The sequence below is a fragment of the Anopheles funestus genome, chromosome 3RL (assembly GCF_943734845.2).
Source record: "Anopheles funestus chromosome 3RL, idAnoFuneDA-416_04, whole genome shotgun sequence".
NCBI classification, from domain to species: Eukaryota; Metazoa; Arthropoda; class Insecta; order Diptera; family Culicidae; genus Anopheles; species Anopheles funestus.
Window position 1 is genome coordinate 36,387,487 of NC_064599.1, and position 27,074 is coordinate 36,414,560.

Consider the following 27,074-nt stretch of genomic DNA (forward strand, 5'->3'; position numbering starts at 1 on the left):
GCACATGTCTTCCGTTGAAATAAATATTCCATTTTGGCAAGCTTCCTGATATGGCTTTCGGCAGCACAGTAAAATTGAAGGCTAATAGACCGGCAGCAGTTGAGCGAGTTCAATCTGCTTGCATGTTAATAACATTTTCTGGGTAATAATGGTTGCACCCTAGGAGGTACCGTTTCCACCCGGTGACGCTCTTTGCTGCACCACGTGGTTTTACACCACGTACGAACCAGACAGTTTCGAACTAGCTGTGCCGAATCGTTGAAATGGTTAGACCTTGTGGGGTAAATTCCATGATAAAATGTACTGCAAACTGCAAAACCCGAGCGACTGAGATTGTTCGAATTCCGTAATTCCATTAGCTTCGAAATACATTGTGCAAAGGAGATGCTCGTGTCCTCTACGATATTGCTATACCCAATACCAGAACATCCTAGATGCAGTGCAAAAATTGGCAGAGAAATAACAACGAAAGGGTATTTGCAATATTCTTAATACTTTTAGTTTATTTTGTTCTTTTTCCCCCGAGCTATTCGGTTTGCTGTCGCTATTTTCTGCTATAATATTGTACTGGGTAAATTTATTTTCCCAAAAATCAGGTTCCCATGCGTTGCTCGAATGGTACGTTTCGTACATGCGGCTGTTACCGTAGCATAGAATGAAGCATACATCGAGTTTACCGGGCACACGTACAGTGGCCTTAAACACGGAGGAGGTACTCATGAATTGTTTTTTTTACCTTCGTATGAAAATGCACATATTGTTCGTGTCGGTGCTGGGGTGTTTGGTGGTGATTTTTCCGATATCCGATTTGGAAGAATTCGTTTCACGCAGCAGCAATTGCTACGGAATGAATGTATTACCAGTAAAGGTAGATGGGGCCAAGTGGGAAACCCCGTGGAAAAGGAGATTGCTGCCGGTGGAATGTTTCCCAACAGTATGTCGGATGCCCGGGGAATGGCATTTTCCCTTCCCATCGTAGGCCATTTTCTGTATGCGTGGATCATTCCACAAGGACAGCAACAATAAAATGGTACATTAGAAACCATTCGGTGGTTTGAATTTCAGTCTATTGTTTCAAATGTACCAGTGATGTTCCTAAAACGGATACAACGCATGGTAAGAAATGTTTAACTTCGATAATCCAAAATGTGCTACCATAATGAGCTTTTGATTTGAAACTGAATACAATTAGGGAAAGTTCATGACAATTATCGAAGATTTCTAAGGGACTTTTCTAAGAAGGGTTAGAAGTTGATTTTTCAGGGATGAAGAAATAGAGTGAAAATGTAAATGTATTCCAATAGTTGGGTATATGTTAATTTAAGTATAGAAGCTTAAATCTGTCAAACCATTTTGCAAATATCGAGCGATGAATTGATACAAGGCTGTTTCAAGCTGACAGATTTGTTTGGATCTGATTAAAGCTTTTGTTCTGCTGATATATGTATTAAACAATCTTATCAGAGAAAATTCTTCTAAATTTATCTTGAAAATTACGTACAAAATTTAACTATTTTGTATCAATCTAAAATAAATTGCTTTCAAAATTAGCGCTTGTGAAAAGTTTGTGTTTGCTGTGCCACGAGAGTTGACAAAAAGGTAACAAATTTGTCAAGCTCAAATAATCTTCTCTCTATATTTGGCCGAGAGCCATATCTATATAGCTGCTTAATTTTGTCACTTATTATTTTGTCAAAAAAATAAGCATAACATTGTTTTCTGTTTTTTCAGGTCCAAAACATTAACTTTAAAAATTTGAAATTTTGTTTTAGAGCTAAAGCAAATGACAAAAGCTCTGTTTTGATACATTTGTTTTCTTTTAGTCAGCTCTCATGGCTTGAAACAAACAGACTATATATATACACTGGAAAGCTGGCTGTAAATAAGCCATACACTTTTTTTTTTATTTTTGGCTATTGGTTTATTGGCTCCAGGTAGCTCCTCAGGAAGAATTCAGTTTTGGCCACATCTGTTGAACGAGCCGGCACATAATTGATCGATTCTATTATCGATTATTATGTTATTACTTCTATTAATTTGCAATAATTGTTTCAATATTTATTATTTTTGTAAGAAACGCCACACATAAGGCATATGAATGTAGGAAAAAAGCTTCATTTCTGAGTACGATATCGGACCAACATTTGTTGGCGCTCTGCAACGTTGCCACTTATGGGTACTATCACCACCATACCCTTCTTGTGGTTAGTTGTTACGTACGTAGATTGCCGAAAAAAATATTTTATTAAATTCGCCATTAACAATTTTAGACTGAATTTGGCTAAAATATACTAAACAGCACTGAAGCACCAGGCGTCTCCATCCACCAGGCGTCTCCATTCCTTATAGATCTGGTGTTTTAAAAAGCAAAATTATACAGGTCCAGAAGCATGACGTTACAATTTGATAGCTATAACACAACGGATTAGTAAACTTGCTTTTTCTGTTGATTAATAATAGTCTCGAAGAACTCTGGCGATTAATCTACTTCAATGTTTAATGCTTCAAAACGCCAGTATAATATTCTTGTAGCTTTCAAACATTGATAAGTATTTAATTTAATATCGTACGCTACTTCATCATGCCTCTCTTCCAAGAGATTTATTAAGAGAATGTAAGTTCCAGCAACTTATCTACAAAACAAATCATGAGGAATAGAAAAAAAAGAAAGTGACAGTGAAGGCCTTTTGTGCAGCAGTCATTACATAATGCTCGACCAAAAAGGATCCACCACTGTTTTCAACTTCTTCGTAGTGCCTGTTTGATGGTAAAACCTTTTACCAGTCAGCTTTCCTTCTTCCGCATTCACTTCATCAACAATCATCAATCGGTTTCGGTCTCTGCCTTTCTCTCTCGTTTTCGCTTATATCATCAGCAGTGACTCGTTCTTGCTGACGCGGTTTGTTTTCCGGTTAATCATTCGCCCCATGACGGTGCACACACGTACGGTGACACTTACCTTTTTTGGTTTTGTTTTCTTCTTGCCGAGTTGTTGGTGGTGTTATAACAGCAACAAAAAGAAAACCCCGTTCAAATGTTTCCGTAGCAATCGACCATCGATGATGTTGTGGTGCGTGCAAAAACTCGACTCATTTCCAACGAAAGCTCATTATGTTGCTCAGCCTTATCTCGCTACCGGGCGACCGGTGGCAGCCTTGTCGCTGATGTCCTTTATGTGAAAGTAGTGGTGGATGTTGTTGTTGAGGTGTTTAGCTGTTAAAATGCCACCAGAACCTTCCCGCGACAGAGGTTGTCTGTTAGCAGCCGAGCAAAATCTTACAACAATTTCCTCACATTACACCGCAAACGCCGTTTGGTATGCAAGCACATGGCGACGTCAGGGACATTCGATCACTCACTCACTCACTCACTCACTCTCACTGACACTGACAGCTCACTGGACAGATGGTGGAAAGTAGGGACACTTACAAATTCACACAAACACAGACACACACATATGCATTGAAGTACACAAACACACGCAGAGATATTATTTGTCACACTTTCACAACCAAATATGGGTGCAACGGTGTTGCACTTTTTTTTTATTTTGATGCTGCGCTACTACTAAGAAAACTGCTAGGTGCGATTTATACCAAACACTGTTTCCCGCTATTTGCTTTCCATGCATTAAACTTTGCCAACAAAATGGGGTTTTTGTTTTATGATGAGGAGCTTTTCTCTGCTGTTGTTATGTTGCTGCTGTTGCTGCTATATTGTGCTTCCTCGCCACAAAAAAACGCTTCAAAACACGGTGCACAACAAAAGTACGGATGCGACGGGTTGCTGTGGTTGTATGTATGTGTGTGCGAGATTAAAAAAACCGGTGCACAAAAACTGTGAAATTGAAGGAACAGTATGAAATCGATTAGGGCATCGTATCATAGTGGGAATAATATTAAAAAAATCCCTATCTACCTAACACATCAAAGCAATCCACCCTTTTTTGCTTTTGTTGTGTCGTAGGGTTTTGTTTCGGTATTGTTTTCCATGGTTAGTTTGCGATGGTGCGCGCTTGTAACAAATGCGTGTTTTTCTTTATCCTTTTTTTCCTAAAAACATGATGGAAACAGCCATCACCTCTCTCTCCTTCCCTTCTTTCGCCACCATGACGTTGTTTCATTGAATCTTCACCGTAGTTGAGCTAACGAACGAATCATGATGAACAGGAATGTCCGAATGAAGCGAGCGCCCGCTAGCGGCAAGCTTCGTTGTGAATGAATTGTTATCGATTTGTTTATTTGTCCTTTCTAGTAACCTTTGGTTTGGCTGTTCGCGCTCACAGCCGTACCCGGGCTAGAGTTGTTGTCAGGTGGACAAACAATCCAAGCTACCTGCGGGCTATTGCCATGGAAGCTGTGGAAGCATGATGGGCCGAGACAAAAAGGCAAAAGCGAAAATCAATATTTGCTTCTCCATTGAGGACGACGCATGATGTCCTTAAAAATAGAAACAAACGACGGTGGCATTAACGAGCCAGGCTAGTGAGATCTTCCGTGCTTAGTGGAAATAAAAAAATGTTGTTAATTTCACTGCAATTTATTTCCTTTTAAAGAAATTTAATTTGCACTTAGATGATCGTAAATCAAAGCAATCCGATCGTGTTGCTAGGAGCGACTGGTGGAGAGGTATCATCTGGGATACATGCACACACACATGCATGTACAAAACCACACCGCATTTGCATTTGCCCATCGCCCGAAGGACAAATACGCGCGTGCACGTGTTGCCCCGGGCAAATGGCAAAAACAGTCAAAAGCCAGCCCGAACATTCCCGGTCCTCCGTATGTACCCGGGTGATCGAAGCATTCCAGTCTCGGCATGCTCGGGGTAGGGTACTTAGAAGGTCACTATCATTGGACCGAGGTTAAGTTGGCCGATACATTGGTTGGTGGTCACGGGTGTGTGTGCATTGGAGAAAGGTATTTGGAACTCTGTACGGTTGGGTATGCTTCCAGCATCTACACTTATGTACACCCAAACACCGACACGTACACACATACAAAGTTGGAAAACCTTCCCACTCGTTTGCAAATTAATAATCATGGAAATTTATAACATTCTATAATATAAACATAAATTGCAGGTAAACACAACACGGCACACTTTTTGCACAAAATTATTGAAATTATTATTTCATTCCTCGAACGTGTCCACTTCACTCACAAGTATTAAGAATTCGGATAACAGAAAAGAACAAACTTCCATGCACACACATCATCACACCGATCCCATCCGAAAGTGTTCTGGTCAGCAGTATCGTGCACCGACTCAAACGCGACTGTTGATGCGTCTCGACCCATGACAGAAAGGCACAGCACAGGGCTGACGGTGGACGGGAATGGTGAAGCAGTGTCTATATAGTAGTAGTAAGAAGGCAGCCTGCAGCTGCTCCAAGCACCAAACACACAGCACAGCACAAGGGATATATAGTAGCTTACCGTGCGTGCAGACAGACCCGTAGCACGTGGTGGTTACGTCTACGACAACCGCCTACGCACTGCACTCGGTTAGCGGCTGTGCCTCGTACAAAACTCTGCTTTCGCTGTTGCGTATTTTCTTCGCGCGCAGTCTCTCTCGCTCTCGCTCTTGTTATCTTCTTGTTTTCGGGGCCTGTTCCGGTTCGGATGTTGTTCCGTTCGGGTTTTTTCGGTTCGGGATACATCGAGTGGATCGATTTCGGGGGCTCGAATCATCCGTGGCGTTGTCTCCTTCAAACCCATTTCGCGGTGTAGCATCCATCTCGCTTTGGCTTTCACTTTCGGTTCACACACGGTTGCACACCGTACAGACACACCGGATCGGAGTGAGAGAAAGGTGTGCATGTGTGTGGGTGTGCGTTTCGTAGGATGCGAGATTGCGTACTATTTGTAGTAGGTGTGTAGTAGCGTGGCCTCCAGCTGGTATCCATCAGCATCCGGCTGTGAAGCTTTTACACGAACACATTTAAGCGCACACAGAGCGTTATCACCGCTTGCTTTGTTGGTGGTGTGCGTGCAGCAAGCATATCCTTTCCAAAACTTCAAGCACACTGTGTGGTGCGATCTCTTTCACACTACTCGAAAGCTTTCGTCCAAGCGCAAAGCATTCCATGTGTAGTGTTCGTAGAAAATACCGCCCGGGAAAAAGTGCACACCAGTACAGATTCATTTACTCGAGCTACCAAAAACAAGCAAGCAAAAAAAAAAAACAAGCGGAAAAGGATAACTGTCAGAACGCAGCAAGCAAATGTTCGTGAAGCTGGCATCTGTTTGGGAACCGCTGTGACACTTCCTTCTTGCCTTCGTTTATTATCAAGCAACCAGGACCAGCAGTGCAATGCTTTTTGCGGGGGCCTGTTTGCCGCCGATTAGAACGATTCTCCAATTCTCGTCTTTACCAGGGCTGCATTAGACTGATATTGGTGGTATCGGTTCTGCACCGGTGCGTCTGTTTTGCACAGCCTGCTCTTGCCTGGATACGGTTTGCAAACATGCTCGCAGTGCCTACTGCGATGAAGCAACCGTTTTCCGATGGTGCTTACGGTGATGATAGATCGTTTGCCAAAAGGGATTTAAAACAGCAACAGCAACGGCCCGACGTTGGTGACGACGACATGCTGGCAAGATAAAGAACATGATGTAGAATAGTTAAATGTCACTGTTTAAAGCACAAATAATATATGCGGGTAGAACAATGGTTGAAACATTTTGCGCATACATACATTGGTAGCATTTATTAAATGATTCCTTCTTGACAAGTCCTTTTTTACGAAATATAAAAAATAGTCTACTTTTTCTACTTTCACTGTGAGAAAAAAATAATGCTATAGAACCCCTGTGTCATTTACAAAACATTTACGTTTTACGATGCAAATGATAGACAGGCGTCCTTGTTTTGTTTCACCATCAACAGCAACAACACACCGAAACACGCTCTCTTCCTTGCTACCGTTCACGGACTGTGATTAATGTCCCTCAATGGTTTCACCGGTAAAGATGCTTCGCCCGGCAAATAATGACAATTTGCGCGTAAAAATATGCGATACAAATGTCTCCGGTTTTTACTACACCATTCGTTCGATGAGTTTTTCCGGTGAAGTTTTTCATCTGGCAAAATAAAAGCTTGCTAAGACTGAAGCAAGAAGCGTTCATACGCTGGTAGTAGTAAAAGTGAGTGCGTAAATCTTGTAATGGTAAGTACCTACCTACTTTCTACCTCTAATTTCCTAAAAGGTGAAAACCTAAACGTACCGAGTAATATTTCCAGAAAGGGTACATTGTTTTACTGTCAAGATGGGTTCACTGAGTTGTGGTAAGTAGCAGTTTCTGGGAACCGAAGCAGTGCCGTGTTTCGTTAAACATTAGACGTGTCATGGTCAGCGAAGGGAGATTATGCGATTTACTCAAACATGCCTAGAAGTTTAAACTAATTTAGAGCAAATTGAACGGAGGGTATTAACCGAAATAGAGGCTATTAAAAAGGTTCATTTTGTATAAAGTGTAAGAACTATAATGGCTAATAACTATCAAGCAAACATACAGCACAAAATTGACCATTTTTTGTTTTTGGATTAAGAATCGTCAAGCAAAATTATTTAAAGACATAAATCTCTGTACTTTGGAATTTAGAGTCGCAGAAGATCAACCAACATGGTGGCGACACTTGTCCCAACATTTTGAGCAAAAAATGGTGCAGATTACATACCACACCGATTTAGCCGATTTTTTGGTGGTTGCTAAAATTCAGTTATGTTCAGCAACTGTGCCGACTGTGTCATCTTTCTTTTCTTTTGTAGCATCAGAACCGTTCAGAGAACTTGGCCTATTATATAGCGTGAAAGTCTGACCGAGATTTGATACCGGAGCCTTTCGTGTAGGACTATATAATAGGACAACAATGTACAAGAAAAATAAATGGGACATCATCATTAACAGTCAAGTTTCCCTAATTAGTCCGTTGGCCTGGCTGCCGCTTACTTTTCCCGTAGGTTTATCCTTCGCTGCGTAACCCCGTCACTGCATGTTAAGCGTTTGCGAACGCGACAATAGTATAGCTCAATTTTCCAAAATAATTTTGCGACTCTGGCGCGGCCATTATTATAATTTATTATAATAAGTAATAAATTTTGCTAAATTTCCCCAAAAAAAGCCGAAGGCTATAGCCTTAGGAGATTTTCAAATTTATAGAATTTTTTATTTTACCGGGGTGGCCCGGTGGTGCATGTGAAAAACGACGCCCGTCTACACGGCAGGACCGGGTTCAAATCCCATTCGGATCGTCCCCCCGTAGCATGGACTGACTATCCTGCTACGTGGTAAAATAAGTCTTGATACGGCCAGGCCGTTCTAACGGAAAAAAAAAGAATTTTTTTAAATTTTTTTTATTACTTTTCATTCTTTTTTTAAGCATTATTTGAGTGAAAAGAAACTTATTTCAACAAATTCGCATTAAAATACATCAATTTATAAATTTTACATTGTTATTGGCCATTACAGAAAACTGTCGTGGCGTCATGTCGCGCTTCGAATAGCATTTTTTTGCTGGAATACACGTATAACGACTGTTCGCAATTTTTTTTATATGGAGTTTTGCAACTTTTTTCTGAATCGCGTTGGCAAACGCGACAATTGCTAAGCGTTTAGTGACGGGATAAAAGGGTACGTTGTAGCGCAGGTATGCGTGAGACTGAAACGTGTTCTTTCCTTTGAGCTACGGTCAGTCTTAGTCTTAGTGCATGTCAGAATTAGAATGCTAGAGGTAAGCGCGAGATTCAAACGTTTTCTATCATAATTTCCACACCATGGCCGCTTTAGCCTAGTGCGCGATTTTACCGTAGGAGCAAGAAGCCAGCGCAAGATGGGCTTTCGGCTTACACATGCAATCAAAACTTTTCCGCTTTTACACGGCTATCTATTGCGCTTCCCCAAGTTTTTCATGCTTATTCATGTCCTTGCCTGTAAAAAGCTTTCACTTTGTCAGTCGGGTAAGCTGTCGAACGTTGATACTACTTTTTCTTCTTCTATTCTCTTCTATTCTGTTTGTTCGAATGAAGAAACTGGCCGCTTCTCAATAGTGTGATATATTTCTATATTTCATGATTTCTATATTTTGCAAAAAAATATATTTTTTTTTATTTCTAAATTATTTTAGATAACTACAATCTAAATCAAAATAGATACAAATAAATAACCAAATAACCGAAACTTCGGTTGGCACTTATCACTAAGCAGCGCTGTATAATTATTGAAATTATATCATGAAAGATCAGTTTTTTTTCTTACTATGAATCGTATGAATCTAACGTTCCATAACAATTGCACGCGATCCTATATCAAAGCGAAAAAAAGCGACTTTTTGCACATGGATAGTAATTGGAAAGAAAGGAAATTGATATTTTTTTACAAAATAAGATGTATTTTATGCCTTAGGAAATGAAAAACTTGCTAGACGTAACTTTAGCCGTAGGTGTGAGCTGAAGCCAGTTGAGAAGGTAAAAATGCTTGCGGCACCGCCACTTAGCTTTCCAACCAGCTTGGACCGGCTTTTTTCGAGCCGGCTTGTATTTACGCTACCGTATGTGATTATCCATTTTTTGGCCAAATATTTTTTTTACCGTTCAGTCGATTACAACGAACCTTTCGACCCAACGCAAGGCCACCATCTAAACTTCCACCATCTTTCCATCTAAACTTCTGTTGATTCCTCCGGTCACTCAACACAAATTGGATGGCCTGAAGCAGACCTCCAAACGATGGATTGCCCAATCTCCAGAAGTGTCTTAATCTTTTAAAAGTTTCCGCGATCGTATCCGGCAGACATGAAGTGTGCCATGATAGCTAACTTTGTTGTTGAACCGTATGGGACAGGCGATTTAAATAAATTTCAAATCAAAGTTCCTTCACTTTTCTGGCCATAGCGGCCGCAATTGAAGTGATAAAGCTATCAAATTTTCACAGTATATAGACAACTAGTATACATTGACTACCGATCTGTTGGTCAACTAAAAGGTGGCAAGGTAGCCACATGAAAAATCAATGAAATTTGTCGCTTTCGCAGTTTTGTTAATATAAATAAATGAAACATCAAACATATACATAAATCAATGGGGTGTTCGGTTCTGTATTATATCTCATCTGAAAAGATTAAGAACAGAGAACAAGATGAAAAGGCAATACCTGTTAACCTGTGACCGATCGATTTGATATCGTTTTAAAGCAAATTACATTTTCCCATCAAAGGTCAACAGTTGAACGGTTGCTGAAGTAATGGCGATTAATTTAGCTTCTACGAGGGAAGTAACTACATACATCGACGGGGTGAAATATAAGAGCAAAAGAAGGTAAAATCCCTCCCGTTGCCCTGCTATCTTGACCGCTTTGTTTAAACGAGTTTTGCATTTTTACTAATTGGCCACTTTTTTGTCTTTCACCTTGTCTATGGATTATCTTAATTTTTCACATTCCATTCGGACACATTGTGCTGCATTTTGTTTCGTTTTTGTTTTGTCCTATGGTTTTTGCTCGTTACCATCGTTACCAAGGCATCTTAACAGATACTCGAAACAACGAAAGTGCTGCTCGAAAACCGTTGACTCTACGGTACGGTGGAACGGATTACATTTTTATCGTATTGAACCGACCGAAGGTTGCGGATATTTCTAACCGTGCGAAAGCTCCCGGTTCGAGCAGCAATCGATTCCGAACTGGCCATTGGATTGTTTGCCCTCTTACCGAGGGTACCTTAAATGTTACCGTTTTTTCAGCTGTCTGGTATCGTGGATCCGTTTTCCGCTCGTTTTTGGCGAAAGCTTAAACGTTATGTATTCGTAACGGAGGGTGCGTCAGCGCGTTGTGCAGCGGTAATGGTTATGCGGTTGTGTGGCTATGTGTACGAGGACGAGCAGGACGAATTGCTTTGGCTTATCGAAAATTAAATTTCAAATCGGATTATTATTAGCATTTTAATAAACATTCGCAGGGTACGGGATTCCCTTTTTTTGGGGGGCGATGGTGATGAACGGACAATGGGGGAAAGTTGTGCCGCTTCTACAATTGACTGCACATTTGATTTTGTTGTTTTTTGCCCGCACCAGCACTCACTTCCTCTATTCGATGAGGAATTCAATGTGTGACGAGGATTGAGGCTACGAACCGTCATGAATTCGGTGCTACATTTTCCGCATACCCACTGCTGGCCACTAGTTGAAAATTGTCGTACGATGGTCAATTTGTATTGGGTTGATTAATTAAATGTTGATGAGATTGGATGAACGCAACAATTGAGCTGAGTTGTGGTTTGCATTTTGCATGTAATTTGTTTAAAAATTTTAAAGCAAAGCTCACTGATCGTCTGCGAACAAAGCAACAAGTTAGTAATGGGTATACTCAACAGTTCATGATTGATGTTCGGTTCAGATTGAAGTTCCATATAGTGAAATGGACGAATCTGTGGTAATGCTTGACAAATATCGGTTTTACATTTTTTGTGGTACCTGTTTATTTTTTGACTAACTCCACAATCCACAAAAAAAACGGATCAGGTTAAGCCTGAGAGACACTTAAAAAAATCCCGTGGAAGCATCTACTTGAAAACCAGAAGAAGCGATGTGGATAAGATAAATCAAACTAGATAAGACTAATAAGATAAGCCATATGCCCTGGGCAGAGAACATAAAAAAGAACACCAAACTCTTGAAGATATTATGGAAAAATTCAAGGAAAAGCATGAAAAACTTTTTGAAAATTGTTGTTCAACAACACACTATGGAACACAAATATGAACACATCTCACAAAATGGGTGAAAATCCATTCAAAACTCAATGGAAACTGATGCTGAAAAATCTATGTCTATTTAGAACAGTGAGTGTTTTTCTTTTTGCGGCTCTACAACATCAAGAGGAGTTTTTGGTCTGCCATTACTTGCTTTCTTTGACTTTATTTAACCGTACAGGGATAGGTAGTCCTGCGTACTGGTTTGGCCCGGATTGGATTTGAAATCCGGTCCTGTCGTGTAGAGATCAGCGCCGCTATCATCTCTTCCCCCAGGCCGCCCATATGAATTAGCAGCTGTATCTTCTGTTTTTGTGAAATTATTTTTTTTATTCTTTTGTTGTAATGTAGTAAATTTTTATTTGCAATGCGTTACAAACCATTTACAAACATTTACAAAATGTTACATTAGGAAATTTAGCAAGTCAGTTAAGCAAATTTCTGGTGATTACCATATAAATCAAACAATATTTTCAAAAAAAAACTATTTAATTTGCTTCGCCAGCCCTGGTACTTAGCGACATCTTGCGGGTACCGGTTGAAGCTCGGATGAAATGTCAAAACACGCACACCTTTTAACGAAAACTGTCAAACTCGTCCACACATTTTAACGAAGCCTTTAGACAAAATAAGCATTTTTGGACGAAAGCAAGTTCGTTTGCCGATTTGCTGCTAGTTTACGCGCTTTAAATCCCGTAAATGGTGTAGTAAATAAAACCAATCCGAAACCGGTTCCGACAATCTGGCTTGTAACATAGTTTCAATAGCGAGATTCATTCAAAACCGGCACTGTAAGTGAAAATTACCGGTAACGCAAGAGAAAATACACATCAATGGAAACAACGATGGATGGTGAGGGATGTGATGAGACGCTCACAAAGTGCGAGATGAATTCGTCTACCACGATGGGTTCTAGCCGCCTTAGCTTCGAAAACAATATTTCTTTCGAATTGAGTAAGGCAACATGGTAAAGTATGAATTTGCAAACACTTCTTCTGACTTGTTGTTCGTTATGTTTTCATCGTAGATCGCAAGAAACGTCGCATTTCCGGATGCGAGGGAACCAACGATATGATGCACGAAGGTAATGTCAGCGGTGATTCCTTCTCGTCTGCTGCGACCGGGTACGCGTCTACTCTGGTCGCACAGAGCCCATGGGAAACTCGCCGTATGAAGGCGGATTTGCTGGAGGCACGATCAAGGGTAAAGACACGCCGTCCATTGCACCATGTGGCATGATTGTTTACCGGTTGTGTTTATGTTATTTGACGGTGTACATTTTAGGTAACGTTTCTGAAGAAAGAAATTGAACATCTCAACACGGAGATGGCAACGACGCAGCTCCGTAACCAGCACAAAATATCTTCGCTGGAAGAAGAACTAGCATTTAACGCGCAGAAGGTTACCGATCTCGAGAAACATTTGCAGATTTTACGCAAACGGGAGCACGTCGCAAAGCAGGATCTGACCAAAACGCGCAACCAGTACCAGCAGCTAAAGCAAACTGCGGACAGTCGGCAGTTTGAGCTGCGTCAGACGTTGCAGAAGATGGAGGAAAAGTATCATTCCGACACGCGAGAGCTTAATATGGAAGTTCGCGACCTTTCCACCCAGGTAACCGATCTCGAACAACAGCTGTCGTTAGTGCAGGTAGAGCTCGACACGACGCGAGAACTATGCGACACGCTGCAAGGCAAAGCGGACGCTTACGATCAAACGAAACGCGAATTGGAAGATACACAGCTCCGTCTGGCAGAGTCGGAATCGCGCGTAAAAACGCTCGAGTACGAGGTCGGCAGCTACGAGGACTGGAGAAGCCTGAAGAAGGTGTCCTCCGAACGGTTAGCGAACGTGAACGAGCTGCAGAAGGAAAACATTCGGCTGACGGAGCAGTTGAAAAATTTGCAAGATTTGATTAAAAATAAGCTGCTGCTTGAGGAGCAGGTGAGCAGCTTGCAGACCCGCCTGGAACAGTTCGAACGGAAAGAGGCCGAAACTGCTTCGCTGGAGGTGCGTGTGAATGAGATCGAACGGGAGCTTGCCGAGTGGCGCCAGCTTGGGAACGATTACTCACCCAAAGAGGGACTAATCAGCCCGATGTCGATGCGTAGCCACATCGAGCAGATACTCCAGAAGGATCTGGTGCTGACGAACGAACAATCATCGGCTGAGACGGAGAAGAACCACATTCAGGTGCGCATCGATGAGCTGCAGTCGGAGAACGCGAAGCTGAACAGTCGCTTGGCGGATTACAAACGAGCCCAGGAAGGTTTGCAAAGCATCGTACATCGGGCACAGAAGAAGCTAAATTTGGTTACCGGGGAACGGGACTATCTGAAGCAGTTGCTCGAAACCTACGAGAATGATTTAACCAGTGAGAAATCTTCGGAGCCACCAGTGACAACAGTGTAAATCCGCCTGTTGCTTATACAATTTGGTATTTTATACTTGCAGTTAACCACTCCGTCGTAGTCAGTGAGGGTGACAAGAAACAACTAAGGGCACGTATCGATATGCTGGAAAAGACGTTGACCGGGTATAAGGACCTTTGTCACAAGCAAGAAGCGGAACTTCAAGCTAATAAAGTGATGCCCGATATCAGTAAGTATTTTTTTTCTCATGTTTTATACGACGGATTTCAGTTGAGTTCACAAAGTTCTTAAACCAGAATTATAATATAATATAATATCGAGCAATATAATATCGAGATGCAATATTGTACAGCAGTTCGTATTCTTTTGCAATTACGATAATCGTTAAAAATGTTTAAAATCAAGAGAAAAAACGTTACGATATGCTCATTTTACTTTTATTTTTTTAAAGGTTTCGTGCTGACATCGGAACAGTACGAGAAACTGCGCAAAGAAATTGACGAACTTCGGACGGAAAATGAACGATTGAACCGCCGCAAGGAAGAGCTCGAGGTGGAGGTCCACAACATGACGCTCCGGGCGGAGATTAAGCGTACGAGCACAATCCAATCAAAAGTACTCCGGTACGTCGATAGTCCGGCGGGGCAAGATATACGTGCCGAGCATGCCTGCAAGCTGAAGCTGATGGCCGAGGTCGAGCGACTGAAGCTCCACATACAGCGGCTCCAGGAGGCGAACCAAGACTTGACCGAGTGTCTGCACATCACGGACGAAGCGGGCAACATTACGGCGCGGATAAAGGAATCGGTCGATTTGCGGATGCAGCTGACCGAACTGCAGTCCAAGTACGACCAGCGGAAGGAGCTGTATCAGCAATCGTCGGAAGATTTTCGTACGGTGGTAAACCTGCTGTTTGGTTTCAAGATTGATCGGATTAGCGGTAGCTACTTCCAGCTGCGCAGCCAGTACGCGGAAAGTCCGGACGAGTATCTGAACTTTGCGCTCGCCCCGGACGGTAGTGTGCTGACGCTGCTCGAATCGGATTATGCAGCTTCGTTGCGCGAACTGGTCGAGACACAGTTCAAAACGCACAACTCGGTACCGGTGTTTCTGAGCTCGCTGACGCTCGAGCTGTTTAACCGAACCACCATGATGGTTCAATACTGCGGATCGGAGTAAAGCGAACGTATCCTGCACGTGGTGCACGCTGTGTAAATTACAAACAAATTAATGGTGTTTGCCTTGCGTCTATCCGGGTGTTCCGGCAATACCGTGGGGTTAATGTAAATTTTAATTCGCAATCGCGTACGACACCTCCTAAATCGAATTAATGCAAATAAAAGCTCGGAACTACGATACGAGATATATCGCGGAAGCTTACGTTTCGGATTTTTAGTGTCGCGTCGAGTCGAGAACGTTACAATTCAGTTTTACAGTGTTTATTTTGGGGTTTCCGATTTTTTTTATAGTCCATTGCGCGGCTAAACTAACGACGTGGGAGCTATTTAGAAACACCCCTTGACTCCAGGCTGTGACGTGCCGCGCGCGTTACTGGGGGAGAAAACAAATTCTTTTGTGACACTTTCGAACGGATCCGTCGTGAAAAAATCCATTAAAGAAATACCTAGTTTTTTTTGCATGTTCTTCTAATTTTGCTAATCCATCCTCTTTTTTTGAGCATCTTCATTGCAGTTGGGGTTTTCCCATTGCTTTTTTTCTCATCCGTTTGCGTTTTCTTTAATAACATAGATGCAGAAAATGAAAAGAAAACGCACCCATTTTAATAGTGATGGCTGATAGAATCTAGCTAACTTATTAACCATATAACCTACGGAAATTGGTTGACTTAGAATATGATCTTTTCTGAGAAAATTCGCTCCTTCATTCGCCGTTTTAACTGTGTTACCCATTTTCAACACGATTTTAGAATTGGGGTTTCTAATACACATTTACCAATACATCTTCCGGTGAGGATGTTCATCAATTTCTTATCCTTAGCATTTGTGCCTAATCTTTTGGATGTGTGTGTGTGCATGTATGTTTTTTTTATTATTTTGTTGTATATCTTGTCGCTTGAAGTGGGCGGCAGTGCATTCGAAGAATGTGCATATGCGTACCATGAGTAAATTCCGTTTGGAGAGAGATTTGATTTGTAAAACGGGAAGAAAGTGATTCAATTCGGTCCATTTTTATCGCACCGAAATGCATTTTGATGGGCGTTTTTTTCTTCTTCTCTCCTGTCGTTCACAACTCTACTACTTACGCACGTAAATGCGTCCAAAAGTGATGGTGCACTGTTTCATGTGGGAAGCTCTACCAGGCCGTACCACTCTACACGTTGTAGGTTAGTACGAAGAAGGATACGGGAAGGAGAAACTGGACCAGTTGGTGCTGCGATCGTTTTCTGTTTTCCGATACGACGTTGTATGATGTGTGTGGCTTGTCCGAATTGTATGGAAAACATCGCGTGTAAATATATGGGATAGACCTTCCTTTAAATATTAATATATTGTATATTCGTGTATATAATTTTTCTGCGTGAATTGTCTTCCGTTCCCTTCCATACTAGCACTTTCATACACACACACATACAGAACGCACAAATTCTGCCCACATTTTCACACAATTTGATTATCCGTTTTGTATTGCATTAGATCCTTTCACATTCTAGTCGCTTCTTTTCCCGCCTTTCAATTTGTTACATTGCAAAACCAATCACTAATCATTTAGAAATGTAAATGCTGCTACAGTAGAATTCAAATATTTTATTTGCGGCGTAGTTTTTCGAAAACTAGAAAAAGTAGCGTGCATGTGCTGGGAGGAAAATGAAATTATGGTGGGACCAAGTAAAAGATGTGCATTATGAGCTGCTTTAGCGAGATCATCAAATATGCCAAAGTATGACAATTGGTGGTAGTATGTTTAAAATGCTATACAGAAAACCGGTCAGGTTATAATGTTTTTCAACAATTGCAATAAAAAGAAAAGTGGATTTTTTCCCCTCATAAAAATGTGTCACGAATTAAGTTAAACACCTAACATGTCCTATTATCACCTTCCCGCTAGGTGCTACACTCATTTAGCCCGCTAATGAATTTGTTTGCCCACTTCTTTGATGGTGCTTTTGAAAACTAACCTTAACATATGATAAAAAAAATATACAACACTCACCAATCACCGCCGGAAGCGCGCATTTGGCAATTTAAAAAACAATGCGCACACCTTTTGTGCAGCAAACAACAGGCGAATGAGAAGACATATTTGGTAAGCCTTTTTTGTTTGTAGTGAAAATAGATTTTGCTTCTAACAGCCCATTCTGGTTCTGGTTTTGTAACAAGTATTTTGTTTTGTTTGTTTTTTTTTTACTCAATTTCCTAATATTTCTGCAATTAACGATTGTAAGCACTATGACGCGAACAGTATATTAACAAGCACCAAACTCTTAGCAATGATGATAACAGGCCAACAATGTATGTGTATATGTGTACGTGTTTGTGTGAGTTGAGTAAAGTAAAGGAAACATGTCCTTCTCGTTCGTTTCACTTCAATTAAAGCAATTAGTATCAACAGATAGGTTTCAGCATAAACTTTCCGCACAAAATGGTACACCAGCTTTGTGGCGTATGAAATGTGCGCGTGTGCGTAAGTAATCCTGCGTAATAATCCTTCCTCAAATCACCAATGCAATATATGGAGAGGTTCCGTAAACAGGAGTAGACTAATTTTAAATTAGTTCAGTTCAGTGTGCACTTGCAATGGTGACGATTTATATTCCTTACTCTTCATATCGTGGTGATGCATAATAATTTGCTAATATACTCTCTGTTTTTTTTTATAAGACACATAAAAGTAATTGCCTCATCTGTAATTCGCGAAAAAGCGATGTAATTAGTTTTTTGTTTAATGGGAAGGGAAGAGTTTTGAGTGTAGAAAGTAAATGCAATATTTTAATTTTTATCGATTGCTAGAGACTTCACATTGCTTCACGGGCCAGGTTCAATACTGATTTTTGATGCTTTCTGTTTTACGGTTACACTTAAGACAGGACAGTTTTATATCTAGAAAAAAAAAACAAAGATAAAACACAGCAGATCAGGAGACATTATTGAGAAGAGCAGAAGATAAGGAAAGCAAACGAATGGATAAGAAAAACTATCAACTTCAACTGCTTAGAGCAATAATAAGAAACGAAAACACATTAAATAGAAGTAAACCATGCTGCTCAAAGCACAGGCTTGAAAGATGCAGAGAAGGAAAGAAATGAATCCAAACGTATAAACAAAACAACTAAGTAGATAAGCGAAGCGCAGCAGTCCTTACTGGGCGGGAAAGACTCTTCGTTTATCTGTCTAATGTACGTATGGCAATTGAATTCGCCTTTCTGTCAGTTAATTTAACTATTCGTTTTTTTAACCCATTTTACTTTGTGTCCTGGTTGTAATCAGACAGACGGATAAATGTGTGTTCCAGTCATGTACAGCTTTGGAGTGGAAAAGAATGGACTTCTGTATTGTTTGTTTCCTTTTTCTCTAGTGGAGTTATAGTTATGTATGTAATTTGATTTCTGCTTTTTTGTTGTTGTCATTTCATTGAAGAATTTCATCTATTGACTATATTGGTAATGGATTTGCAGCGCATGTTGGGTAGCAAGTAGTTAGCAGTAATATTAGCGATGTGGGTTAGATGTTTTCCAGTTTCGATTATAGACGTTAGTATGGCGTTGCTAGAAAGTGACAATTTCTATCCACTGCTCGACTTGATTTCCTTTTCATTTGCTTTAGTTTGTTAAAATTTGTGAAGTTACTTGCTCCATACTATCTATCTACCAAGTTTACGGGTTAGTTTTGTTAAATTGTTCTATTTCAAATTTCGATTTACATCTGATATTCGGCGGAGGGAAGAGAGAGAGTGACATAATTAGGTTTTTTGATTCGTTCTCCCAATATCGCACTATATGTGTAAACGTGTTCATTCGTTTCTGCTTTGCTGTGGTTTCTGGTGGGTAAATGTTTCAGTGTGCTCGGTTTGCGGCACTGAAAGAGTTGCATTACTTAGCTACAGTTACTATGTATAACATTATGTGCGTTTGTGCGTCTAATAATATATAAACTATCTGCGAAACATCGGAACTGATGTTGTGCTGCTGTATAATTTTCCTACCAGGGTTTTGGGCTTTTTGTTTCACACGTTCACTGTACAAGCGAGCAGTTCAAAATGGTTCAGTTGATGGTGGACTTCGTGGACTATCTGGATGATATTACACAAAAACCCCCCTTCATCAACACACGTGGGCTTTATATCGCATTTTGGTAGTGTGATTTTTATACACCGTTACACCTGCCATTCTTCGGCTTAATTATTTTGGTGACCTTTTTAATTAACAAAACCTCCACCTGTGAACCTGTGAACACTTTGCCAATATTTACTGCACGCCAACAGAACCTATGATATTCTAGTTGCTGGTGGATTTGCAATTAAATTCGTGTACCACTTCAACTCCAAGCGCTCCATATGGCGGGATAGTTGTTAGACGAGCGAAAGAACGTGCGCATGCTAATGTGAAATGAACAACGTTCGCCAAGAAAATTACTGCCATCAATCAGGGCATTCAGAGGGGACTTCCGCCAACGTTGGTGTTTGGTGAAGGTGGGTCAGTCAGTCAGGGACTCGTGTCACAGTTTAATAGCACAAATCGGATGGAGTGCAAGCTTCACGGTGGAGTGGAGTTTTTGTTTTTTAACGTTTTCTCTTTGGATTTATCAAGTCAACTGGGACATTTTGTTGGTACGAGAGGTTGGTGAATTTCAATATAGAGCGCTATTTCTCGCACAGAAGATCCTTGCGTACTTACTCTTATGAGAGACATTTTTAAGTGCAGCATGGAAGGTGTCAACACTCTGTGGCTGGATACAAATATTCCACCTCTTTTTCTGTCTACACGGTGTACCATTGGTTCCTTAAACTAGCAACAAAAAAAACCCCTAAACTAATCGAACCTAATATTTCTCGGGTTAGCGTCCCCAAGTTCAACTTGGTGGCTATATAAACAACAATAGCCAACAATCACAACGAATGAAACCTATTCTTAAGTGGCTATCTTAATGCGGGTATGCCAACGAACTAATTTCCGCTTATCCTTTCGCTTTTACGAACAATCTAAACTAATGCTACCGATGCGCGGGATAAAGCTAAACGTCTCCACAGCAGGACGGTCCCCGGGTGTACCTTCACAATCCAAAATGGCGCGAGTATCCACAACATATCGTTGCCAATGGGATCCGCAACCCATGTGCGTGGTGTATAGGTATATAATCGTTTAATTAGTCGTATTGCGCGATGACATCTGGTCAGTTCGTTGAAGTCTGTAAGCTCTCGGTTGACATTGGCTAGTCCACGTGGGCGTGGGATCCAGTGCAGCATCCGGAAGTTGCTGCGAAAACACTCGACAGGGACACTGGGACTGGACTTTTTTTCGGCAAGGGAACAGGAAAGATGTCCCTGGCTACGGCGTACCCTTTAACTGTTTCCCGTTCCGTCGAGCAGCACATCATACCACCCGGTGGTGGGTAGGAATCCGCTGGACACCAGGGTCTAGGCTTGCTGGATCGAGCTCAGGAAGGTGGGATCGACGGAAGCAACTTTCGCCGTCAGAAAGGCATGCATGCAGAACAGCAAACTTTGCAGCACATGACACTCGAGCTCCTTGTGTGCCGAGATCGCGCGGATGTACGGATATGGGGGGGTTATGATGATGATGAGTTTTGGTGAACATAACCAATGCGTATTATGGATGAATGAAGCAAAAACGAGAAAAGAAGACAAAAAGAAACCGAAATTAGCATCAACACTGTTTACGGCAGGCATATGTATACCGAGCATCACTCTCTCCTAAACATACCGAAGCAAATTTCAATCAAAAAATCCAAAAAAAAAAGAAAAACGAGCAAAGAGAACGGAAAATGGAAACGCAAAACTACACGACCCGAACCCGAAAGCAGATTTTCGCATTCGAAGCCGTAATTAAAAGTCAAAAATTCGGAATCGGAATATAACAGCCCGGTGTCAAGTGCAGATGGCAGGAAATGAACGTCCGGGGTCAAATGGCAAAACGAATGTAAAAAAAACAAACTGCTTGAAAGCAAGCCGGAACAAAAGCAGGAAAAAAACGTCGTGTACCTTCGTTTCGATGGTGCGCGTTTCGTGGTCCTGGAAGTGAAGTTTTAACTTCGATTTGCCATCGTCACTGGAGCCGCGTAGTTGCGAGAACTTGTACTGCCAGATAACGGCCGCATCCGCACCTTCGGTAAGCGAAAATCCGGCCTGCCAGTCTAGGGTGAGTCCTCCCGTTTTACCGTGATGTGATACGGCGAACGTTTTGCGCTAAAAGGGTACGAAAATTGTGCATGTTACACGTACAAGGCACAAACATCTCTTCAAACCGTTCGGGTCGAGAATGTGAACACTTACGCCGAGCTTGATAACGCTCGTAACGATCGCCGCGTTCCAGCTGTTTTCAATCCTTAGCAGCTCCTGGCGCGTTTCCACACTAAGGTAGCGCGGTTCGTGACCGGAGCTTTGGAGCAGGAAACAATGCTGCCGGGAGTCAACCGTTTCCGACTCCTTCACAACGCGGAACATCGTCTGGTACACCTTGTAGGCCACGTTCGCCTTCGTCAGACCGGTCACGTTGAGTGGTGGCGAGTCGAACAGCATCACCTCGGTACCCTTCAGCACCAGAAAACGCGGTTTGTAGCTCTGCCAAGAGATGTGATTGTTAATGACGCCCTCGTTCACCCATCCCATGTACTCGATCCGTTCGCCGACGGGGAAATTTCGGTTGAACAGCTTCATCTGGCGAAATAAAATGATTCATTTAGTTGGCTGCGCGCACAAGTACTTGGGAAATCGCACGGAACCATCTTACCTGCAAGCTTGTCAGTCCGACCACGTTGTCCGTGATGTACTTTAGCCACTGGCTGAGTATGGCTAGATCGTCGCAGTGTATAATACCGGTTGTGGTCCCATTGAGTCCTCGCACCTCGAACGCATTCGGTCGTAGCTTGTCCGTGCCATAGATGTACCTCGTGACGTACGCCATCATCAGGGGTACTGCCGGGGAATGTGCCAAAAGAGAGGAAACATATCAATCATCCAAGAAGCGATATCATTTTTACGACGAAAAACAGACTGCAGACGAACGTACCGTTTGCTGTGCAGTGGGTTGGAAAAACTTACCCGAAACCAAATCGATCCATCGATTTTCCGGCTCCGAACTGATGGACACCGGACGGCTACTGTTGACCGATTTCCAATTTTCATCCGCCTTCAGTTCGGCGCACGTCGCATCATTGTCCGATTCGGGCGTTTCCCGGCTTACTGTGGTAGCGTTAGTGGAGAGCGTGTAAGTGTAATGAAATAAATTATGGAATCAGCTTTTTCGATGCAGCTTAGAAAGGTGCAGTTCGGATGACTGATAGGTTCTACTACTCCCAGCACCAAGCACCATAACTGACGGAGAGTGCCTTCTGCATGATAAATGACGGTTGCTTCAAGACTGACAAGCAAACTGAGAGGGATTGCTTTTGGGGTGAAGCTAATTGCAGACAAGTTTGAAGCGAGTTCTGCTTCCGGTTGAAAAAAGTTTTTAGCAACAACTAAAGTGTGTGGATCGAAAAAGCTTCCTTCTCCAGCCAGAGGTGTCAAACACACGGCGAAAGTAAGTTGTTTTCTTCTTATACAAATGTATGAAGCAAGCACCTCGGTAGTGTTGTACAGAAATACAAGTTCCTGATCTTTCTCTTGGTAATTCACAGTGGCGGATCTAACGGTAGGTGGAGTAGGCGGCAGCCGGTCAGGTCGGCCACGAAGAACGGAAATGTGTATGAATGTTGGCGGCAGAAGAAAACCTTTCTTCTAGCCACGGCACACTCGCCAATTCGGGAGTATGGGAAAGGGGCCCCTTTATTGTCTAATTCATTGCCACATAATCGAACCAATGTGCATCTCTCAAGGAGGAGAGAAGTAAGTTCGAAAGAATAAGATCCAAAGATATTATCCACTTCGGCAATTATAGTTGTGTAGGTGTATCGTGATAACGAAGCATATGAGATAATGATCATGACAAAAGGAGAAATTGTGATCATTAGCGATCGGACAGCAAAGTATTCAAGTTATAAAAAAGAGCTTTCGGTAATTTTTCAAGAGCTTTTTTGGTGCCCAAAAAGAAATAACTTTTCCCCGACGATCATATTCCATACAAAGCGGAAATGTGGCCATTATAGGCGTTTCTTGTGTATGAAATCTGCCAAAGCGCAATGCAGTTGTATGTGAAAAAAAGAGAAAATGGTAGTGTGCAAAAGCAAAGTGACCGCGAAGAAGCAGTTTTGTCGTCCGAAGTCAATGCTTTCCTGTGGATTATGAAAGTAAGTGTCCTGCGTACCGTCGTTTAACCGTGTAAGTAAACCACATTCATTCAGAAACATCGGAAATAAAATTTGTACCAGACGCAATTGATAGGACAATTTCTGGCAGCCTTGAGTTTATAACATTGCAAAATGTCGTGTATTTCGTGTAAGGCCTTTGTTGTCTCAATTAAATTTGGAGCTCCCCCCATACTCTCCTCCCGGTCAACAGTTTCGTATTAGTAGTCAATGGAATTGGCAGACCTTTGCCAACAACGCACAAAAAGAAACAGATCATAAGTACGATCAATACGATACGATGAAACAACTGCTAAAGAGAACACACGGCAGGACCGGAGATCAAATTCCATCCGGAATATCCAGCTACGTGGTAAAATAAGTCCGTAACCCAGAAATGGCCGGCATGAACTTAGAGGTCGTTACGCCAAAAGGAAGAAGAAGATTCAACATTTTCCATTAAAACTTTTGATTTGGAATAGAGAGAGTGATTTAACTTAAAGTGTAATTTTCTATTTCTGAACCAAGAATGCATTGAAGATTATACCAATTCCTCAAAATAAAACAATATACATAATCAAGGAACCAAACTAAGCGAAATAAGCTATATAACATCTAGACGATAAATAAGCTACAGAAATTAAGATAGTAAGCAGCTTTTAGTACAGCCATCTGGTGGACATATGTTTGACATTCCTGGGAAAATGTTCATACTTATAGTTAAAACTTAAAATCCGAGTACATTTTGTACTAAAAACAGAGTACTAAATTGATATAACATCATGAAGATGATGCTTAGATGCTCCAGAGGTGTTTGTGGCAACGGCAAATTCTTAAACATCGGAATCAGTTGCGCAACAGTTCGTACATGTTCCATTCCATTCCTTTGTAAGGGTGCCTTCATTCCTTCGACATGTCGTGGTACCGTGACGTACCATGCCAAAGGATAAAAACGACCGTACACACCAGAAGCTTGAGCTACAACACTTCAGCTTGAAGAGTGTCGTTTTCCACTTTGTTGTCGTTTTGTTTTTGTCTCCGTTTCGTAATTCGCTCATCCAGTTTTTCCTGGTGAAATGACCGATCCGATGGGAAAAAAGTTGGAGTTTGGAGTGATGCAAAAAAACACAACTTCGCTCCTCGGTTGGTCGACTTGCTTTTATGTCTGAACGTACCGAGGCGTTCGAGTAACTAAGCAGAAAGGACGACATTTGCCTGTTTGGCTTGGAGGCATCCGTACTTGGACGAGAATTGAGAAAAAAATGGGAATGAAAAGAAGGAACTTACATTGTTTCTGCAGGAACGGTGTAGCGGCTCGGTAATGCTTCACGGTAAGTACCACGATATCGCCAGCATTTCGGAGAATGTTGACCGCGTCGTCATGTGGACAGGCTGTGATGTATTCACCGTTTACCTGAAATACAAAAAAAAGTAGAGCAATTGTACCGAAGGATGGATGGGACACACAAAAAGTAATAGAGATGATGCATTGAGCGCGTCTGGTGTCGTTGGCTTTTCGGAGAATGTTAAACACTGTTTGACTTTTCATTTTTATCCTGTGTCAGACAGTCAGACAAGATGCAGCAGAAGTAATGTGTTAAATAGAAGAACTGTTTTAATTAATTAATTTTCTTTTCTATTGATTTTTACTATTTTCATCGTATTTTTTACATTCAGTATAGTTTTGTTATTCGGTAGGAGATAAATGAATAGAAATAACGCGTTACCTTTGAATATCTAATAACACTCAACCTAATTCGAACCAAAGAAAGTTGTCTAAATTAAAATAGTGGACTGTGTTCCTCGGAATCCGGATCCAATGGGCGCTTAAGTGAATAAAATATGAAGCATAAAAAATCATTTTCCACAATCTAATTAACATTCCGGTTCAAAATTTTCACCTTTTCTGCAGCATAACTTTTGCTGGTCAGTAGAAAAACTCCAATGCCCTGTGGCTAGGGCAGGATGTGTTGAATTTTTAAAACATGGTTGCTAGCCACGCGTTGTAACACTAGTTTAGTTTTGGATTGGTTTTAGCCATGCATTTACGTAGCTAAAACTTTTCCTAGATTCAAATCCATTCCGTCCGAACTTTACTCTTGCGGTGTTCAGTTTTATGATGAATTTTTGATTCTGATTTATGAGCACCACTGCGCACTACTAAAACACCAACACTTGAAAAGGATTAAAAAGCTTTAATGGGTGTGAAAAAGTTTTCCAATTGAAAATTTTACCACCCTTTACCTAAACCGATGATCGTTCTGTATCAAAAGAAAGCGTCGTTTCTACTAAAGCACCATTCAGAACAGCATTTGATAATAAAAAAGGCTATAAAATACCATACCTGGTGGTTTCGAAAAAGTGACATCAAAATGCCACAAAAACACATAAATGAATGACTGATGTTCATTTATCTTGCCCCGTTGGCAATTGACAAGGACAAAATGGTGGCCCAGTTTTCCACCGTGTCCGTTTGCCAGACGATTCCCCACATCCCCACCCCCTCTCCACAACGGTCAGTAAAGATATATTGACACATTTGTACGTTAACTTAATTAAACTGTCCGGATCGAGCGTCCGGGACTCGGTTACTGGCTTCGGTGCACTGTTGGGTGTTCTTGTGGTCAAGAGCTTTCATGATGCATGAAAACAAAAAGGGACACATGCACAAAAAACAAATGGTGTAATGGAAGGACACAAAACCGCACGCGGAACAGAACACGGTAGCGCCATTTGTTACATTTACCTTTCCCAGGGACGCGTTAGTGTTCGTCAGTATTTCTCTATACTGACTTTGTCTGGCTTTTCTTTCCTTCGGTACACACATAAATAAAGGACACGGGAAGTCAGCAAAAAAGAAGCTTACTCTAAGCTCCCGGTCTGGTCGATTGATGAAATGAAAGAGTGACAGACGAAGTTTTTGGTATCACCAGGAAGAGATTAGTTAGTGCCATGGGATACTACTGTAACTGAGGACTCTGCTGCTTCGGACTCGTCAGGAAAGATGGGATCCGTTGTCACATCTACGGTGAGCACAAAAATTACACAGGTATTCTGTTGATGTTCAATTAAAAGTACAATCACTCTACCAAAAACTGAGCTTAACCGTCTAATGGAAGGAAACAGGATGAAGTCATACCATTGCTCGGTCGAACAAGACTAACCCATTAGGAGACACTCGTAAAACTTTAACCCGTTTTTCCTCGGTTCGGGGATGGCTATCATAATCTCAGTAGTAAATGGGAAAGGTTTCATGACGTTTTAAACGCTTTCCAAACACTGCTGTGCGTAGCAAGCAAGAGATACTAGGTAAAGAAATGAGTACTTGCCGTAGTAATTGCCGCACTTTTTACATGCATTAATGTAACCAAAAATAATTAGTATGGTGGTGAATTTCGATCGCATTTAGGCCAAAAAGTATAGTCTGTCTGATGGAAACTTTACGCTTCAATTAAATAAATGATCTACAGTAACTGCTATAATGAACTCTACCATAAACTCAGATAAAATACTATAATGAAGTATAAGTAGC

General features: G+C 41.5%; 3 protein-coding genes across 6 annotated transcripts in view; 1 reads left to right on the forward strand and 2 right to left on the reverse strand.

The window, feature by feature from the left end:
- The window catches only part of LOC125767595 (uncharacterized), a 50,770-nt gene extending 44,027 nt beyond the window's left edge, over nt 1-6,743 (reverse strand). Inside the window, exons 1-2 of one of the 3 annotated variants that reach the window (XM_049434339.1) lie at nt 5,442-6,743; nt 2,960-3,837 (exon numbers count right to left, since the gene is read on the reverse strand). The gene's annotated coding sequence lies outside the window, so the exon portion shown is untranslated. Of the gene's footprint in view, nt 1-2,959; nt 4,369-5,216 lie in introns of those variants that run through there. The other 2 variants (XM_049434341.1, XM_049434342.1) reach the window with 2 other exon arrangements.
- A 5,596-nt stretch (nt 6,744-12,339) lies between these two features.
- Nucleotides 12,340-15,503, forward strand: LOC125767624 (mitotic spindle assembly checkpoint protein MAD1). The gene is made up of 5 exons (XM_049434402.1): nt 12,340-12,705; nt 12,779-12,954; nt 13,036-14,125; nt 14,206-14,352; nt 14,575-15,503. The coding sequence occupies exons 1-5, from the start codon at nt 12,585-12,587 to the stop codon at nt 15,300-15,302; spliced, it is 2,262 nt and encodes a 753-aa protein (XP_049290359.1). The 5' UTR covers nt 12,340-12,584; the 3' UTR covers nt 15,303-15,503.
- A 43-nt stretch (nt 15,504-15,546) lies between these two features.
- Nucleotides 15,547-27,074, reverse strand: part of LOC125767647 (gamma-1-syntrophin) — a 56,451-nt gene continuing 44,923 nt past the window's right edge. The window contains exons 6-11 of one of the 2 annotated variants that reach the window (XM_049434445.1): nt 24,830-24,956; nt 22,359-22,499; nt 22,048-22,232; nt 21,591-21,974; nt 21,300-21,503; nt 15,547-20,825 (exon numbers count right to left, since the gene is read on the reverse strand). In XM_049434445.1, coding sequence (XP_049290402.1) covers nt 20,715-20,825; nt 21,300-21,503; nt 21,591-21,974; nt 22,048-22,232; nt 22,359-22,499; nt 24,830-24,956 — 1,152 coding nt within the window. In that variant the 3' untranslated portion in view covers nt 15,547-20,714. The remainder of the gene's footprint in view (nt 20,826-21,299; nt 21,504-21,590; nt 21,975-22,047; nt 22,233-22,358; nt 22,500-24,829; nt 24,957-27,074) is intronic. The other variant, XM_049434446.1, reaches the window with a different exon arrangement.

What these genes read in the sequence shown, in the direction of transcription:
- LOC125767624 (XM_049434402.1), top strand. Translation starts at nt 12,585, where the DNA reads ATGGAAACAACGATGGATGGTGAGGGATGTGATGAGACGCTCACAAAG. An exon ending in CAATATTTCTTTCGAATTGA is followed by an intron (nt 12,706 to 12,778) that starts GTAAGGCAACAT and finishes TTTTCATCGTAG; the next exon opens with ATCGCAAGAAACGTCGCATT. An exon ending in TGCTGGAGGCACGATCAAGG is followed by an intron (nt 12,955 to 13,035) that starts GTAAAGACACGC and finishes TGTACATTTTAG; the next exon opens with GTAACGTTTCTGAAGAAAGA.